The sequence below is a fragment of the Eulemur rufifrons genome, chromosome 15, assembly GCF_041146395.1.
Source record: "Eulemur rufifrons isolate Redbay chromosome 15, OSU_ERuf_1, whole genome shotgun sequence".
NCBI classification, from domain to species: domain Eukaryota; kingdom Metazoa; phylum Chordata; class Mammalia; order Primates; family Lemuridae; genus Eulemur; species Eulemur rufifrons.
In genome coordinates this window covers 63,633,246-63,653,081 of record NC_090997.1, presented here as the reverse complement: position 1 = coordinate 63,653,081, position 19,836 = coordinate 63,633,246, and the positions used below count along the sequence as shown (strand labels likewise).

Here is a 19,836-nt window from a genome sequence, read left to right as displayed (position 1 = left end):
ATGGGGGTCTCGCTCATTTGCCCAGGCTGGTCTCAAACTCTTGGCCTCAAGCAATCCTCCCAACTCAGCCTCCCAGTGTGTGGGATTACAGGCATCATCCATTGCACCTGACCTGCTTACAATCTTATTAGGGAAATATAACAGGCATATAAGAAGTTGGACTATAAGGAAGCATATTAGGAAGAAAAAGAAGTCAGAAGGAGCCAAATCAGGGCTGTAAGGTGAATGCCAAATGATTTGCCATTGAAACTCTTGCAAAATTGCCCTTGTTTAGGCCGGGCGCGGTGGCTCACGCCTGTAATCCTAGCACTCTGGGAGGCCGAGGTGGGCGGATCGTTGGAGCTCAGGAGTTCGAGACCAGCCTGAGCAAGAGCGAGACCTCATCTCTACTAAAAATAGAAAGAAATTATATGGACAGCTAAAAAAAAAATATATATAGAAAAAATTAGCCGGGCATGGTGGCGCATGCCTGTAGTCCCAGCTACTCGGGAGGCTGAGACAGGAGGATCCCTTGAGCTCAGGAGTTTGAGGTTGCTGTGAGCTAGGCTGATGCCACGGCACTCACTCTAGCCTGGGCAACAGAGTGAGACTCTGTCTCAAAAAAAAAAAAAAAAAAAAAAAAAATTGCCCTTGTTTGATGAGAGGAATGAGCAGGAGTGTTTTCATGGGGGAGAAGAACTCTCTGGTGAAGCTTTCCTTGGAGTTTTTCCTCTAAAGCTTTGGATAAGTTTCTCAAAATGTTCTTGTAATAGGCAGATTACAAGAACAAGATATCGTTCTTTGGCCCTTCAGAAAGTCAACAAGCAAAAATGCTTTGAGCATACCCCCAAAATTGTTGCCATGACCTTTGCTCTTGACCAGTGCACTTGGGCTTTGCCTGGACCACTTCCAACTCTTGGTGGCTATTGCTTTGACTGTGCCTTGTCTTCAGAATCTCACTGGTAAAACCTTGTTTCATCTCCTGTTACAGTTCTTTCCAGAAATGCTTCAGGATCTTAATTCCACTTATTTAAAATTTCCATTGAAAGCTCTGCTCTTGTCTGCTGCTGATCTGAGCGTGATGGTTTTGGCACCCATCAAATGGAAAGTTTGCTCAACTTTAATTTTTCAGTCAGAATTGTGTAAGCTGGACCAATTGAGATGCCTGTGGTGCTGGCTACTGTTTCTGCTGTTAATTGTCCTCTTCAATTAGGATACAAACAAGATGAATTTTTTCCCTCATAAATTGATGTGGATGGTCTGCTGTTACAGGCTTCATCTTCAACATCACCTCTTCCTGTCTTAAAACAATTTATCCATTTGTAAATTGCTGATTTCTTTGGGGCACTATCCCCATAAACTTTTCATAAAGCATCAATGATTTCACCATTCTTCCACCCAAGTTTCATCATGAATTTGATGTTTTGTTCTTGCTTCAATTTTAGTGGAATTCATATAGCTCTGAAAGGGGCTCTTTTCAAAACTGATGTCTTATCATTCTTAGAGCCTCAAACTAGATCCTGTTCAGATTTGTTATAACAAGTTAGTGTGAATTTATTTTGATGTCAAAAAATTTGAAATCTATGCGTTTTATGTAATATGCATTTCTCACAAACTTTTGAAGTCCCCTTGAATAATTGCGCATCTGGCTATTTCTCCTTCCAAGCACATGAACAGTCAGGTGTACTGCTTGAAGTTCTGCCTACTGGGAAGATTTCTCCTCACCACTGTTCTTTAGGGATGTCCCAGAGAAGGGCTGTAGTGCCATGGCTACCCACTTTTGGATGGTGCCTGCGTATCATACAGAAGCATCTATAAACCAGGCCCAAGTCTTTTCTTCTGTATGATCATTGGGGACTCCTCATGAGGCCATAGAGGAGAGAGGTCATAGGAGAGGCTGAGAGAGAAAAGGCAGTGGGGCAGGACTGGGGACCATAGGCATTTGAGCCACTTCTTATAACTTACTTGTGTCTTCGGAGACTGCTTGGGCCTGATCACATATATAACACTTCCCATTTGATGATGGAATGTTGCTGTGCATGCCCCAGCTTTATGGCTTGGTGGGTCAGATAACACCCAGTTCATGAGGGGCATCTCAGGTTGCATGATAACTTGGTAGCCCATGATCAAGGGTTTAATCTCCACTAACATCCACTAGCAGGCAAAGAGCTGTGTCTCAAAAGGAGAGTAGTTATTTGAGGATGATAGCCGGGCCTTGCTCCAAAATCCTAAAGTCTTATGCTGTGATTCACCTATAAGTGCCTGCCAAAGGCTCCAAACAGTATCCCTGTCTGCCTCTGACATTACAAGCACCATTGGATCTGCTGGATCATATGGCTTAAGTATGTTTGCACAGCAGCTTGAATCTGTTGCAAAGCCTTTTCTTACTCTGGGCCTCACTTAAAATTAGCAGCTTTTTGGGCTGCTCAGTAAATGGGCCAGAGTAACACACCCAAATGAAGAATATATTACCTTTAAAACTCAAAGAGGCCCACTGGATATTGTAATTCATTCAATTGCAGGATGAGGGTATGTGTTCAATTTTCAGCAATTTCAGCCCTGTGGCTATAGTAGATAAAGCTCTCCTTCAGTGCATACCAGAAGCTCCTAGGTCATTTGTGCAGCTCTTATTTTACAACTTTGTCCAGGAATGTTGTGAGCAACCAACTAACATCATTATATTCCTTGGTTTTCAAAAAATGTTGAAAAGTATTATATATAGTCACTTATCTCTTTGCTTCTTCTAAGTGGTTGATTAGAAACATCCAATGCAGATATTTGCATATCTCTATAAACAGTTCATGCCATGGACTGTCAGTCCTCTATTTGCTGCTGGAAACAGAGTCATTAGCATCTTTAAATCTAATCAAATTAGAGTGCCAGTTCTAGAAACCCTAGAACCAATTGAGAAAACTTATCTTTAAAATTCTCCTCCTCTATAACCACTCTTGGTACCAAAATCTGTATTCATTAGGGTTCTTCAGAGAAACAGACCCAATGATTTATTATAGGAATTGGCTCACATGGTTCTGGAGGCTGAGAAGTCCCATGATCTGCTGTCTTCAAGCTAGAGAACCAGGAAAGCCAGTGGTGTAATTCATTCCCAGTCCAAAGTGCTGAGAATCAGGGGACTGTGGTGTGACTCACAGTCTGAATCTGAAAACCCAGGACCTCCAATGTGTGAGAGCAGGAAAGATGGATGTCCCAGGTCAGGCAGAGAGAGAATTTGCCCTTCCTCCATCTTTTTGATCTACTCAGGCCCTCAGTGGCTTGGATGATGCCTGCTCCCATTGCGGGGGGTGGGGGGGCGGTGATCTTCTTTACTCTGTCTACTAATTTGTATGCTAATCTCTTCCACAGACATTTTACAGACACATCCAGAAATAATGTTTACCAGCTATCTGAGCCTCCCCAATCCAGTCAAATTTGACACATAAAATTAACCAGCACAGTATGGATTAATGTATATTTATTTTATACTGTGAGACATACTATGCTACTTATTTTGTTGCTCAAATTGTTTCAGCTTTGGCTGTTGGGAGCTCTTTCAGATTGGTTCTTGGGTCCCTTTGACATGCCCTTATCCTTTTATTTTTTGAGCACTTCCTTACTTTGTGATACTACAAGATATTCTAGGCTTATCTTGTATCTTCACTCTTCTGGTCTTAGAATCAGCCATTTTTCCTGGCTCCTTTTATTGGAGAATGGTATTTAGAAAGCAAAATCTGGGCAGAGGGTGTGCTTGTTGCTATTGGGATGTGATTGTTTCTAGGCCTTCTCAGTAGAGAGAGCTAGGTTTCATACACATACACACACACACACACACACACACAAACAAATTCATAGATACAAACATATCTATAGTTATTGTTGTATTTATCTATGGTATATATGTTAAAGTAAACAGGATGGAGACCCTTCATATTTGCTTATGCTCTTTTTCAGCCTATGGGCCAAATATAATGACTAGCTTTTCTTCTCTTTGCAGATTCCAGATATTCCTCTATTTCATATGTGCCTTCCAGAACATCGCTTGTGGTATTCATTACTTGGCCTCTGTGTTCCTGGTACTCACCCCAGATCATACCTGCAAGCCCCCAGGCAATGTGAGTCAGGTTCTTTTCCACAATTTCTCTCACGGGAGGTTGGAAGACACCTGGTCACTGGTGTCTCTAGGCCGGAAAGATCACATTATAGTGCAACTGCAAAATGGTGAGATCTGGGAGCTCTCAATGTGTAGCAGGATCAAGAGGGAGAACATGTCGAGTTTGAACTATGAATACAATGGCAGTAAGACAAAGTTTCCTTGTGTGGATGGCTACTTATATGACCGGAGAAAGTGGAAAAGCACCGTGGTGACCCAGTGGAATCTGGTCTGTGAGCGAAAATGGTTCGCAGCACTGATCCAGCCCCTGTTTATGTTTGGAGTCCTGGCGGGAGCAGCAGTTTTTGGCTACATTTCTGACAGGTAAAATGAAATATTTAGGATTGTTGCATCAGTGCAGGGTTCATTTTCCTAACTGGTTTTCTTAGGGGACAGGGATTTATGTCTAAAACTTCAGTCATTTTCATACCCCCTATCTAAATATCTATCTTTTTGCTGATCCATCATTTAGGGATGCAAAATAATATTATGATAAGAGGATGGGTTCTGAAGACAGTCTATCTGGGTTCAAATCCTAGATGTACCACTTATTAGCTGTAGACCTTGGACAAATTACCTAACTTATCTGTGTTTCAGAATCTTTGTTTATAAGCTGGTGATGAACATAATATCACACGTCTCAAAGGGTTGTTGTAAAATTAGTACAGAAAAAAGTACTGTGGATGTATAACTACTTAATAGATGCTGGTTATTACTTTGAATATTTTCTTTTATTTAAATAGGTTTGCTTTTTAAGAGTGGTAGCCTGGTTCTAAGCAGTACTATCTATGAAATTGTGGGCTTGATATAATAGCCTATCTTAGTCTCTCTGTACTTCAACAATAAAATACCACAGACTGGGTAATTTATAAACAATAGAAATTTATTTCTTGTCATTTTGGAGGCTGGGAAGTCCAAGATCAAGGTGCTGTCAGGATTGGTGTCTGGTAAGGGCTGCTGTCAGTTTCCAAGATGGCTCATTGTTGCTGTACCCTCTGGAGGGGATGAATGCAGTGTCCTCACTTGGCAGAAGGGATGGAGGGGCATGATAGCACTTCTTTCAACCTTGACCCCTTTTGTAAGGGGGCTAAGGGCTCTGCTTTTATGACTTAATCACCTCTCAAAGGCCGCACCTCTTAATACTGTTGCACTGAGATTAAGGTTCAGCATGAATTTTGGAGAGGATATCATCATTCAAACCATAGCAAAGCCGTATTTTTTAAAATTTACATTAAAATGGATATATAATTCTTAAAATAAAGTTCACTTTAAGTACTTTAAGTACACTTTAAGTACCTATGCTCAAGCACAGAGATGAACTTATTTGACTTCCATAGTTGTGAATTTTACAGGCATGTGCTGGGCACTGGGGACCCAAAGATAATAGCTTAGGTCAGAAATCGCTGTCCTCTGTGTATACCAGTCTAGTAGGGCTGACAAACATGACCAAAGAAAAATCACAGGGCTTTGCTGTGGCTAGGGCCATACTTACAGTACATTCATAGGTGCTAGGTATGACTGTTTTCATTCAGCTATTACACAAATTGTCACTTGGGCTTTATCTGTTGAAATGTGTTCAGTGCTTGACAATTGAAACTAAAAATATATACAACTACATGTACTAAATACATATAGAAACACATTTTCTATATGACAAAAGTGGGATATAAAAAATACTTAAAAAAGAAATCAGAGTACAAAATATGTTAACTGAAAGAAAGTTTAGTTCTTTCATGTTTAAACCTAGTGTACTGGCCGGGCGCGGTGGCTCACGCCTGTAATCCTAGCACTCTGGGAGGCCGAGGCGGGTGGATCGCTCAAGGTCAGGAGTTCAAGACCAGCCTGAGCAAGAGCGAGACCCCGTCTCTACTAAAAATAGAAAGAAATTATATGGACAACTAAAAATATATATATAGAAAAATTAGCCGGGCATAGTGGCGCATGCCTGTAGTCCCAGCTACTCGGGAGGCTGAGGCAGGAGGATCGCTTGAGCCCAGGAGTTTGAGGTTGCTGTGAGCTAGGCTGAAGCCACGGCACTCACTCTAGCCTGGGCAACAGAGTGAGACTCTGTCTCAAAAAAAAAAAATAAATAAATAAATAAATAAATAAACCTAGTGTACTTATAAAAACATATATTGAACTCTTACTGTGTACCAGCCACTTTGCTAGGTGCAGGGGTTTATATCGTTAAAAGTCCTTGAGAAGTTGTAACCACAAGCCAGTACTCAGTTGGATGTTTAGCTCAATTTAACATCACTTGGGAGCTCCAAAGAAACCTCACACTAAGAAATTAGTTTAACATGGTTCCAGACTGGTAGTGTCATTAGACCCTTGGAAGAAGGAAGTTAATATTCTCTCAGAGGAACTTGTTGTTGAGAGAGACAGTCCTCTTTGGATCTCTTGTACTCTTCTACACACGTTACCCGGTGTGCCAAGGCTGCAAGTCCTTGACCCCTCTTTTACATGGGCCATTTCTCAGAGTTGTTTACGTAGCCAATATGAATGCTATGGTTTGGATATGGTTTGCTTGTCCCCACCAAAGCTCATGTTGAAATTTGCCCCCCAGAGTGGCAGTGTTGGGAGGTGGGGCCTAGTGGGAGGTATTTCGGGTATGGGGGCAGATCCCTCATGAGTTGTTTGTTGCTGTTCTCATGGTAGTGAGTTATTGCTCTCACGAGACTGGATTAGTTCTCACGGGAATGGATTAGTTCCCATGAGAGTGGATTATTATAAACCAGGATGCCCCTCAGGTTTCTCTTTCTTTGCATGTATCTGTTTCCTCCTTGACCTTCTTCACTACATTGTGATGCAGCATGAAAGCCTTCACCAGAAGCCAAGGCCATGCCCTTGAACTTCTCAGCCTGCAGAACTGTAAGCTAAATAAACCTCTTTACCCAGTCTCAGATATTCTTTTATAGCCACACAGAATGAACTAATATGGTGAGGTAATGTCCTTTCTCTGCCACAAAGAGCAGGCTTACTAACTGCTTGCTATGAAGTGGTGGATTCACCAAGTCCGGTGTTCCTCTTTTCTAATGCAACGCATTACGTGAGGTGTCATCTGGGCCCATTGTGGGGCTTGGGGATAAGGGGAACTGACACAAAGATGCTGATGCTCTACTGCTTGCTAATGAAGTAAGTAATGGAGTTTTTTGTCTCTGCCCCAAGAGGCTTGTATTTTCTGCCAGAATCCATTAAACAGCAACAGATTAACTTATTAACTTAAAAGTAGAGTAAAATCAAATTCAACACTCTTCGTTTAGCATCATCCTAGGCCTGAGAGGATTCTCATAAATTATTTTTCAAGGTGAATAAGTAGCTTAGTCAAAACCAAAACACATGAAACACATGATTAAAAGACACCATGAGTGAGAATCCACAGAAGCGATAGGGAGCAGAGCAGACTTCTGTACAAAGACTTCAAATACTGGAATTATCAGGCACAAATAATCAAATAACCATGTTTACAAGTCATTGTTTATAGTCATTACAATTCTGTATGAAAAAAGTCCTGAAGATTAGAATTAGTGAGCATTTAATAACGTTACTGAATGTATTATCAATATATCAAAATTAATCATATTTCTATATACCAGTAGCAAATGTAAAATTTTTAAAATGCTATTGCAGAAGCCTAAAAATATGAAATATATATGAATAAATCTAACAAAAAGTGAGTAAGCCTTCTATGGAGAAAATTACCAACTTTACAAGTCAAATCATTAAAGTAAATGGATATATTATGATACAAACAGATTGATGGTCCCTTAGAGCAGTGGTCCCCAACCTTTTTGGCTCCAGAGACTAGTTTTATGGAAGACAATTTTTCCATGTACTGAGGTGGGGGTGGGGGGATGAGGAGCAATGGGGAGTGGCTGTAAATACAGATGAAGCTTTGCTCACCTGCTGCTGTGCAGCCCAAATCCTAACAGGCCACAGACTGGTACTGGTCTGTGGCTTGGGCGTTGGGGACTGCAGCCTTAGAGGATCCAGAAATAGACTTGTGCATTCATAAGCCTAAGTACAGAACAAATAAGGCATGGCACATTAGTGGGATGAGGATCAATAAATGGTACTGAGACAGATGTCTAGCCATATAGAAGAAAATATAATTGAATTCCCTTCCTCACACCTTACAGTACAAAATCTCTTCCAGAAGGATTAAACATACATATGTGAAAGGCAAAACTATATAACTTTAGGAAGATAATACAGGAGAGTGTTTTCAGAATTTAATGGAAGAGAATGGAGGACATTTTTTAAAAGACACAAAAGCACTAACCATGAAGGGAAAGATGGTTAAATTTGACTTCATTAGAAAACTGTATTTCCATCAAAAGACACCATTAAAAGAGGAAAGACATAGAGAGAGAGAGAGAGAGAGAGAGAGAATATTTGCTTCAAGTATAATTAAAGGACTAGTGTCCAGAATAGTCAAAGGATTCTTAAATCAATAGGAAAAAGACAAGTCAATAGAAAAAAATAGGAAAAAGATTTGAAGTCACTTCATAGAAGAGAAAATCCAAATGGCTAATGAAAAGATGAAAAGAGTGTCAATGATATATAATCACATCATTTATTTTTGACCAATTGTCAAAAATAAAAAGTTTTGTAGTAAGTGTTGGTAAGGATATGGAGTAATAGGATCTCTCATCCTGCTGGTGTGAATGCAAATTGGGAAAACCTTGAAGAGCAATTTGGTATTATATAGAGAAATTGGTGATTGGCACAGCCCACATGCTCTAGGGTATATACCCCGGACATGTGCTTGCATTGGTCCACATGGGCACATGCGTAAGAATGTTCCTACTGCATTGGTCTTAACAGCCCTGCACTGCGAACAACCCAAATGTCCTTTAACCATATCAAGGACACATGTACTGTAGTATATTCTTGCAGTAGGGTACGTGCCATGAAAATGGATGAACCACACCTACATGAAACAACATAGTTGAATCTCCTAAACATAATATTTGGTGAAAGAAGCAAGTAATGAAATAGTACACATGATATTATTCTGGTATAGCAAAACTAACCTATATTGTTTATAAACAATAACCTATAGTATTTAGGGTTGCTTATATAATGAAAGTGGTAAAATGGAATGAAAAGCAAGGGGTTGATTATCACTAAAATTAGGATAATGGTTCTTCCTAGAAGGGGGCAAGGGGTTTGTAATCATAAAGAGAGGCATGAGAAACTGTTGGGAGGCTGGCAGTGATCTCTTTCTTGCCTTGGGTTGTGATTTCTATGTGTTTCATTCTTTATTATTCTTTCAACTACATGTATTTTATACATTCTTATGCATATATGATATATTACTTAAAAAAAGAAATAAGATCTGATCCCATCCTTAATGAGCTAACAGTGGAGAAGATAGACTTTTAAACAGATAATTTCAATGAGACTGAGCATGGTGGCTCACGCCTGTAACCCCAGTATTTTGGGAAGCCAAGATGGGAGGATCACTTGAGGCTAGGAGTTCAAAACCAGCCTGGGAACATAGCCAGACCTAGCCTCTACGAAAAATAAAAAAATTAGCTGGGCATCTTGACGTGCACCTGTAGTCCTAGCTACTCAGGCAATTGAGGTAGGAGGATCCCTTATGCCCAGGAGTTCGAGGTTACAGTGAACTATGATCCTGCCCCACTGCACCCCAGTCTGGGCGACAGAAAGAGACTTTGTCTCTAAAAAAAAAATAGTGATAAATGCTTTTAAAATAATAACTCACATTTATGGACAATTTACTATGCAATATTCTACATGTCTTGTGTGTATTATTAATATCTCATTTAATTATTTAAAGAAGTTTGTGAGGTAGGCACTACTGGTTCTATTTTTTACCAATGAGGAAAAAGAAGCATAGAAAGTTCACTTGGAAAGTAAGGAATGGAGCTGGGCTTTGAGCCCAGGCCAGTGTGCCTGATACTATGTCACACTGTCTCTTAATTTCTGCCATGAGATCCCAGGGGATGATCAGGAAAGACTTCACATTTGACATGGGTTTTAAGAGCTTAATGAAAGTTGCCAGATATAGATGGGTTTTCAAGGGGAAGGAATAGCTTTGTGTCATGAGAGAGCCTGGCATGTTCAGGGAATTGTGAGAAGGTCAATGTGGCAGATGTGTAGGATAGATAAAGGAAACAAGGGCCCAAACCATGATTGGGATTGTTTTGTTTCTAGGAAGTGTGGGAGGTGTACTGGTGTGAGGTTAGGAAGACCAGTTGGGAGGCTGTTGGGATGAATGATATAAGAAATGGTGAAGGCTTGAGTGAAAGCCGGAAAAGTGGGGAGGAAATGATGAAGATATACTTGGGAGGCATTTTTAAATGACATAATTTGGTGATAAGTATGCAGGAGGGAAGGGCGTTGGGAGAGGATTGTATTAAGGTTCAGGTGATGTTGCTAGCCAATCAGGAAATACTAGGGAGAGAGCAGCTTGAGAAGAGAGGGAAACAGGTTTGGACATTTTCCAATGAGCTTGTACTATCCCTGGACTAAGGGGGAAAAAAGGGAAAATGTATTCAAAATTAGTACCTGTTACAACAGCAATGAAAGATTGCAGCTCTGCAGGACATTAGAGTGGAGAAGAGCAACTAGGGCCAAAGAGTGAAAGAGGAGTTAATAGCACATACTTAGGAATCAGAGCCAGGGGAGTAAATGAAATCAGCAGGGCAGGGTGTGCAGCAGAGGACTTTAGGAAATGCCAGCAGTGAGGCAGGTGGGCCAGCAGGGAGGTACAAGCAGAACCAGGAGAGAGGGATGTTCTGCAAGTCAAGGGACAGCAGGGTCCTGATGAGTAGGCATGGTCAATGGCACTAGAGAGGACAGGCAGAAAAGGAGCAAGAGAGGCAATTTGCAGATCTCTGGTGACTGCAAAGTGATCTCAGAAAAGTTGGTTGTACCTAGTCATCGTTGGCTGAGGAAATGCATAGGAGTTGAGGAAGTAGATATTCCCTTCTTGTAAGTCTGCCAGGGGAGGAAATGCAGGGTGGCTAAAGAAGCGATGGGGTCAAGAGAAGTTTCTTGTCTTTGGTTGGAGGAGACTTAAACTGAAAGGAAGAAGTCAGAGGAGGAGGAGAGATGGAGGAAAGAGAAGTGATGGGTAGATTAAGGTCTCAGAGGAGGGAGGAAGAGGCATGATCCAATACAAGATTGCACAATGGTATTTGAAGAGAAAGAAGCATGTGTTTCCAGAGAGGGAAGAAGAGAAGGCTGAATGCAGATGCAGGTTGTGCAGGTAAGTGGGCAGAGCCTTTTATGGTCTCTGCATCACTGCAGGAGATGGCCACTCATCTGCCAAAGTGAAGACTTTGGAGTTGGGAGAGAGGGTCGAATAGCAATAGGTAAAATTAGTGTTGAGTGGCATTCAGGGCTAAGATGAGATTGGGGAACATCCTTGCATAGGGCCAAGAATCCCTATTAATGTATGTAGGAGCAGAGAAGTCTGAGGGTGTGAAGAAGATGACAGTTTCTTATTTCTCTGAATATTCTCTGCTGTACCAAGCAAACCTGTTGGTTGGAATCTCCAGACAGTACTCTTTTGCTTTAAAACTATTTGTCAAGAAAAAAAAAAACAAAAAACAAAAAACAACTATTTGTCAGGGACATCCCATAGGGAGAAAATATCTGCAAATCATATATCTGATGAGGGCTCAGTATCCAGAATATATAAAGAACTCTTACAACTCACCATTAAAAAAACAAATAGACTAATTCAAAAATGGGCAAAGGATTTGGATAGATATTTCTCTAAAGAATATATGCAAATGGCCAATAAGCACTTGAAAAGATGCTCAATGTCATTAATCATTAGAGAAATATAAATCAAAACCACAATGAGATATTGCTTCACACCCACCAGGATGGCTATAATCAAAAAAGCAGACAATAACAAGTGTTGGAAAGAAGGTGGAGAAATTGGAACCCTTATACATTGCTGGTGAGCATGAAAAAATGGGGTTTGGCAGTTCTTCAAAAAGTTAAACATAGTTACCATATGACCCAGGAATTCCACTAGTAGGTATTAATGCAAGAGAATTGAAAACAGAAGTTCACATGAAATCTTCTTCATGAATGTTCAGAGCAGCATTATTTATAATAGCCAAAAAGTGGAAACAACACAGGATGTGCATCACTTGATGGACAGATAAACAAAATGTGGGAAATCTGTATAATGGAATGCTACCCAGACAGAAAATGGAAAGAAATACTGATACATGTTACAACACAGATGAACCTTGAAAACATAAAGCTAAAGTAAAAGGCCACATCATGTTTTATTCCATTCATGTGAAATGTCCAGAACAGGCAAATCTATAGAGACAGAAAGTAGATTAGTGGTTGTCAGGGGCTGGAGGGAGCCGGGAATGGGGAGTGATGGCTCCTAAATACAGAGTTTATTTTCAGGGTGGTGAATATGTCCTGGAATTAGACAGCGAAGATGCTTGCACAACCTTATGAATATCCTAAAAGTATATTATATACTTTAAAAGGTTGAGTTTTATGGCATTTGAATTATATCACAATTTTAAAAGTATGTCAGTAATATTATTTGTTTTTTAGACAAAGAAATGCCTCTCTCAGTTACGAAAATGTAGGGCACATAAGCACTTCATTCTAGGAGCAAAAGGTAGCAAGACCTCTGTTTTTAGAGAGGCTTAGCAAGAGCTGTTAACAACCTTGCTGGACAGAGCCAGCTTGGCAGGGAAGGTGATCCAATAAAGAGCCAAAGTCTCTAGAGGGAAAGGACAAATTCTTCCTCCTCTTCTCCCCAGTCCTAGGTTAGGGGCCCCGTGGGGCTGACTCAGAGTGATCGTGCATGCATATTAGCAGCTTAGGTAGAGGTCTCTTCACTGAAAGGCTGGTCTCGTAAAGAAATCATGCCACTCATGATTTACCCAACGTAAATAAATGAATAACAACAATCGAAGACATAAGCTATTAAAAATACAGGTAACACTTATCTTTCATGAATTGGAGTAGACGTTTAAACTGTTACAACTACCCATTGCTTCTTCCACTGTGTGATTCTTATTTTTCAGGCTCGGACGGCGCGTGGTCCTGTGGTCCACAAGCACTGGCATCTATTTGTTTGGAATAGCAGCGGCGTTTGCAGTTGATTATTACAGCTTCATGACTGCGCGCTTTTTTCTTGCCATGGTGAGTTGTGGTTTGTTTTACCTCTTTAATTCTGCTGCAGTATTTCCATGTTAAGCCTTAACTCTCTTAGTTTTGCTCATTTAGGATCCAGTGAGAGAGATCAGGGACTAATCTCTGTTCACTGCAGAAGTAGAATATTAATGCCTTATTAATTAAAATGAAAAATTGTTGCTTACCAGGCTGAAACTTTTTGTTTGACTCTATGCCTGGCACATGGCCCACACCTCACAATTACTAAAGCATTATTTTATTTCTGAGCAATTATATTGGTCTAGTCAGGGCCTGTACACATGAACCAAACAGACAGTTAAGGTGTATTGTTAAAGTTGTTTGTATGATGTGCAGTAAGAATGAAAACAAGAAGGCATTAGGCCTTTGCACTGTGAGGAACAGAGGAGTGTAGTGGAAAGGGCATGAGTTTGATACTAGCTTTGCCGCATGGTGGCTTGTTAGCTGTGTGGTTTAAGCAAACATGTTATCCTCTTTGAATCTTAGTTTCTCATCTGTAAACTTTAGAAAATAATCCCTGTTTCATTGGGTTGTTATCAGGATTCAGTGAGATTAAATGTAAACATCTGCGGTATAGCATCTGGCACGGAGCAGGCAGGCCTCACGATGGTAACTGTCATTGGAAGTGGACAAGCAAGGAAGGAAGCTGCTCAGTGATGCTTCCAGACAAGTTCCCAAACTGTCAAACAACAGCAGTGGGGATTTTTGATTGGAGATCACTGATCAACGATAATGGAGGGAAGTTATCATATGCGGGGAAGAGCTTGTGATCTTGCTAACTGCAGAGCAGCAGGATGGGTGATCAGAGAGCAGCCAAGGACTTGCATCTCAGAAGAGGTCGCTGCTCTCCCTTAAAGAACAAGGTGGTGTGTTCAGTTTTGGAGTCTTTGTTGATGGATAGAAAGGTTTCCTGGGGAGCCACACAGATGGCCAAGGATAGGGAGGATGCATAAAAATAAATTTAGGAGAATTGAAGGTGTTGTACTTAAAAAAAGAAAAGGAAATACATATATTTAGGAATGTAAAGAGTTTTAAATAGCAACACAAAAGATAGCAACTAGTAGTTCTGTTTCCACTGAGGACACAGCTCTGTAACTCCAGAGTAAGATTTGATGAGAGAGACCTTCTGGTGGGACTGACGTTTCCACAGAGGTACAGGTGCCAAGAGAGTACAAAGGTCTTCTGTTGGAAGACTTAAGAGTACATTTCTGAAAAATATCTGTTTTGGTCTCGCAAAATACCATGCATGGTTTCTAGAACAAAGAAAACGAGGCTGCACTCATAGAATACATCTGTGAAATGTGGCCTTAATTTTCTATGACTATTTTCTTTGATTTTCATGGGAAATGAATTTTTGGTAGAATTCTGAGTATGGGAGATGTAGGCAGATTCATTTACTCAACATATTTATTGATCTGCCTACAGCAAGCAGTGCTACATAAACCAGACCCAGCTGTTTCCCACCATCTAGTGGGAAAGGCAAGATGGTGATTAGTCATCTTCAAACCTAAATCTAATGTCAACAATGGGAGCATAGCAGTGGAGGGTTCCACTGGGGCCTGGAGGGTAAGAGGCTTTGTAATTCTGAGGGGTGGGTGAGGGAAGAGCATTCCAGCAAAGGTAGCAGCAGGTGGGAGGGCCCTGAGATGAGAAAGAATTAAGAGAAAGAATTAAAGGCTGGAAAGTCTGGAGAAAGGGAAGGAGGTGCAGTACACTGATGAGGCTGAAGGGGGTGGGGGCCATTAGGCAGGATCTCATAGGATGATCAAGATTCTGCTCTGTCTCCCAAAGGTGATGGAAATCCACCAAAGGGGTTCAAGTCGGGGGAAGTGGTCATTTGGGCCACTCTGTGGGGGTGAAGTTGAAGAACATGTGAGGAATAGAGTGTTATCAGTGGAGAGGATGGGTATGAATGAATTCAAGGAGTCTTTTGGAATTACTTGGCCAGTTGTGTATGGATTGTCCAAATCCAGTGACAGAGGTAACCAGTAGGAAGTGGGAGTAGACTCGTGAGAAATAATTAGCATTGAAAAACCTGACAGGGACTGATGTTACCACTTGATTTAACTGGGCCAATTATAATATTTGAAGGTTGTCACAATCTTTGTTTGCTGTAACAGCAGCAAACAGAAAAATGCAAAATAACAAACTGACCATGAATACAGTAGTCCTCATAGAGCTCGTCCCTGCTTCCTGCTGGAGTGAGTCCTCTCCTTGCAGGAATGTCCTGGAGGGCCAGCCTCTTTGTGACTCTCTGATGAAGGTGAAATTGCAGATCCTATGAAGGAGGTGTGATTATAAAAAAGTCTTTAAAAGCAATGGGGGAAGACTGCTGAAATCCTACCCAAAACCCTTGACCAATGGGATCTGGCAGAGATAGACCAGTTAACTTTTGAAGAAATTAACGTCTGCAAGGATAATGACCTGATAAACCTTCAAAGGAGTATGATTCGAATATCAAAGGATTAAGAGAGGCCTTTGGAGAAATCAATAGTGCTCTAAAATAATTTTGCAAAAATTAACTTTATGATTTATGTTGTAAAAGTCAAATGCAAAATAATTTTATAGGAAGAATTATAATCCCTTCAAGCCCCCTCCTCCCCAAAAAACCCGTCATCTGAGTCATTCTTTGTTTATTACAACAATGATCACATATTGTTATTATAATCTAAATTTTTTTAAATTGAAGATGGGCATATTTTCCAAATGGGTTTTTCCTTGATTTTTTTTTTATTGTGGTAAAAATGCACATAACATAAAATTTACCATCTTAGCCATTTTTAAGTGTACAGTTCAGTGATACTGAGTACATTTATATTGTGCAGTTACCACCACCATGCATCTCCAGAACTCTTATCTTGCAAAACTGAAACTCTGTGCCCATTAAGCAACACCTCCTCATTCCTCCTCTCCTCAGCCCCTGACAACCACTCTTCTATTTCCTGTCTCTATAATTTTGACTACTCTAGGTACCTCTTTTAAATGGAATCACACAGTTATTTGTCTTTTTGTGACCAGCTTATCTCACTTAGCATGATATCTGCAAGATTCATCCATGTTGTAGCATATATCAGAATTTCCTTCCTTTTTAAGGCTGAATAATATTCTACTGTATGTATATACTACACTTTTCTTGTCCATTCATCTGTTGATAGACACTTAGGTTGCTTCTGTGTTTTAGCTATTGTGACTAATGCTGCTATGAGCAGGGGGTTACAGATATCTCTTTGAGATCCTGCTTTCAATTTCTTTGGGTATATGCCAAGAAGTGGAATTGCTGATCATATGGTAATTCTATTTTTATTTTTCTTCAGAATTGCCAAATTGTTTTCCATTGAGACCACCATTTCACATTGCTACCAACAGTGCACAGGGGTTCCAGTTTCTCCACATTCTCACCAACACTTATTATTTTCTGTTGTTGTTGTATTTTGTTTTGTTTTGTTTAATAGTAGCTATCCTAATGAGTATGAGGTGGTATCTTATTGAAGTTTTGATTTGCATTTACCTGATGATTAGTGAACATTTGTATTTTTCTTTGGGGAAATGTCTACTCAAGGCGTTTGCCCATTTTCAAATTGGATTATTTGTAATTTTTGTTGTTGAGTTTTAGGAGTTCTCTATATAATGCCTTAATAGATATATGATTTGAAAATATTTTCTTCAGTTCTATAGATTACCTTTTTACTTTGTTGATAGTGTCCTTTGATACACAGTAGTTTTAATTTTCATGAAGTCTAATTTGTCTCGTGTTTTTCTTGTTGCTTGTCAAAATAAAGTTTTAATCAAATTTCTTTCCACTAGTTAGCATACATTTTTGGTCTACATTTAACAATTAGGATTTAACAATAAGGACCTCCTGTGTACAGATAAATTGATGTGTGCACTTACAAGGAACTGAGAAATAAATCCATGGTATAATGGAACATTTAAATGAAACAAAAGGCAGTGTCTAACAGTTATAATAATTTCTCAAGTTTGCCATTTGGGGTGCAGAGGCTGGGGAAAAATGAAATGACCCATTTAAAGAAGAAAGATGGATCAGATTGAATGTCATTTTATGGATGTGATGTGAGTTTCAGAAAGCAATTCTTTGTCATTTTCTTTTGTGCCTACATGGAATTTGCAGAGAGATCAAAGCCTCAGTAGTTTTAAATGTGTCTTAAATATGCATCCCACTTCTTTGTTTTTCAGGCTGCAAGTGGCTATATCGTGGTGGTGTTTGTCTATGTCATGGAATTTATCGGAATGAAGTTTCGGATGTGGGCCTCTATCCAGTTGCATTCTTTTTTTGCGATTGGAACAATGGTGGTGGCTTTCACAGGCTACTCAGTCAGGATTTGGTGGCTTTATCAGATGGTCCTCTCCACAGTGACTGTCCCCTTCATCCTGTGTTGTTGGATGCTCCCAGAGACGCCTTTTTGGCTTCTCTCAGGGGGAAGATACAAAGAAGCACAACGAATAGTTGATATGATGGCTGCATGGAATGGGACGAAGTCCTGTAAACTGTCAGAACTTTTATCACTGGATCTAACAGAGCCTGTTGGTGGTAGTAGTCCCTCTGGAATTAAGACAAACAACATATATTATCTGTTTTATGACTGTGCTGTTTCAACAAGGACACTTACCATATGGATGATTTGGTTCACGGGGAGTTTGGGATTCTACTCCCTGTCCTTGAATTCTCTTAATTTAGGAGGCAATGAATACTTAAACCTCTTCCTCCTGGGTAAGTAGTTAAAATATATTTAAATGTGGCAATTAAGTGAGATATCTACCATGTTTTTAGTTTGTTTTTAATAGTCTTTTTCTATCAGAAACAATATTGCCAACCATATTATTATGATATCTTTTAGTGTTATTATACTATAACACTTGTACATATGAGGGGACTTCAAAAAGTTCATGGAAAAATGGAATTAAAGATAAAAATAAAAACTATAAATGTTATTCTCAACATAAGCTCCATTAAATTCAAGACACTTTTGTAAGTGATGATATCAACCATTTAACCCATCCCTAAAGAACTGAGGGTCTTGGGAATTTAACCATGTCAATGTGTTGAGCCTAAGAATACTGAATTATAGAAATGCCCCCTGTATTTCTGGAGACAAGATTTGATTTCAGAAGTCAAATAAGGCTTTGCCTTAAGGAAAAGATAAATGTGTTAGTTCAAGAGCTGCCTCGTCTCAGGAGGGCGTCTTGCTGGTCAGTAGAAGCTGCATCTCAAGGAGACAGCTGTAAACTGGGCCTTTGGTTCTCACCTGTTTTGAAAGACAAGGCAGGCCTCCCTTAGGACCAAAGGTTGCTGGTGCTGCTGACAGGTGGACCCCCGGAGATGAGAGCTAATCAGATAGATATGCTATTGCCCAAGCCGGGCTCAGATGGAATCATGAGGTTAAAGTAATTAACACAAAGCACAGCCCATGTTAACTTCTGGGATCATCTCTGTCTCCAAGAACACAATCACCAGAGCCAAGATGTCTCTGTTTGTTGCTAAAGTAATAGCCTTATCATAAAACTTAGAAGTTTGCCCTAAGAAGATTTTATAACCCATTGTTCCCCTAGTTAGAGTTAGTTAAAGGATCTGTAGTAGCCTTTTAGGAGACTTTGACCCTAAAGCAAACTGCCTGTTAGTATGAAAATCCCGTTGCCCTTGGCAACCGGAGCCAGTATGTACCCTATAAAATACCTGTGTGGAGTTTCAGTCGGGGAGATATTTGATGCGGGTAAAATATTTCCATCCGGATACCCTCCTTTATCTATTTTCATAAACTTTCACTTTATAAACTGTATCTTTGGCTCTGTGTATTATTATTGCCATTACTTTATATTTTTATTTCTGTTTCCTACTATATTTTTCATCCTTTGCGATGACCCCTGCCTGAGAGACCAGATTGGAAGAAAAACCTCTTTGCAGGGAGCGTAGCTAACTCCCTGCAAACTGGTGTAGTCAACTTAGAGATCTGATCAGAACAAAGAGAAAAGGACCTCTTTGCAGGGAGCGTAGCTAACTCCCCGCATCAATGCAGTCTTTTTCACTTTATTAACTCAAGAAAAATAGGTGCCCTTTACAAATTTTGTTTGATTAAGAAATAGCAGGAGCCAAATAAGGACTATAAGGTGGATGCCTAATGACTTCCCACCAAAACGCTTTCAAAATTGCCCTTGTTTGCTGAGAGGAATGAGCAAGAGCATTGTCATGGTGGAGAAGGGCTCTCTGGTAAGCTTTCCCAGGTGTTTTTCTGCTAAAGCTTTGGCTAACTCTCTCAAAACACTCTCATGATAAGCAGATATTATTGTTCTTTGGCCCTTTAGAAAGTCAACAAGCAAAATGCCTTGAACATCCCGGAAAATTTTTGCCATGACTTTTGCACTTGACCAGTCCACTTTGACTTTGCCTGGACCACTTCCACCTCTTGGTGGCTATTGCTTTGACTATGGCTTGCCTTCAGGATCTCACTGGTAAAACCATGTTTCATCTCCTGTTACAATTCTTCACAGAAATGCCTCAGGTTCTTGATCCCACTTGTTTAAAATTT

General features: G+C 40.1%; 1 protein-coding gene across 1 annotated transcript in view; it reads left to right on the top strand.

Annotated features, from left to right (window-relative positions):
* The window catches only part of SLC22A16 (solute carrier family 22 member 16), a 44,877-nt gene that overhangs the window by 13,712 nt on the left and 11,329 nt on the right, over positions 1-19,836 (top strand). The window contains exons 2-4 of the mRNA XM_069488337.1: positions 3,968-4,447; positions 13,168-13,285; positions 17,489-18,023. Coding sequence (XP_069344438.1) covers positions 3,968-4,447; positions 13,168-13,285; positions 17,489-18,023 — 1,133 coding nt within the window. The remainder of the gene's footprint in view (positions 1-3,967; positions 4,448-13,167; positions 13,286-17,488; positions 18,024-19,836) is intronic.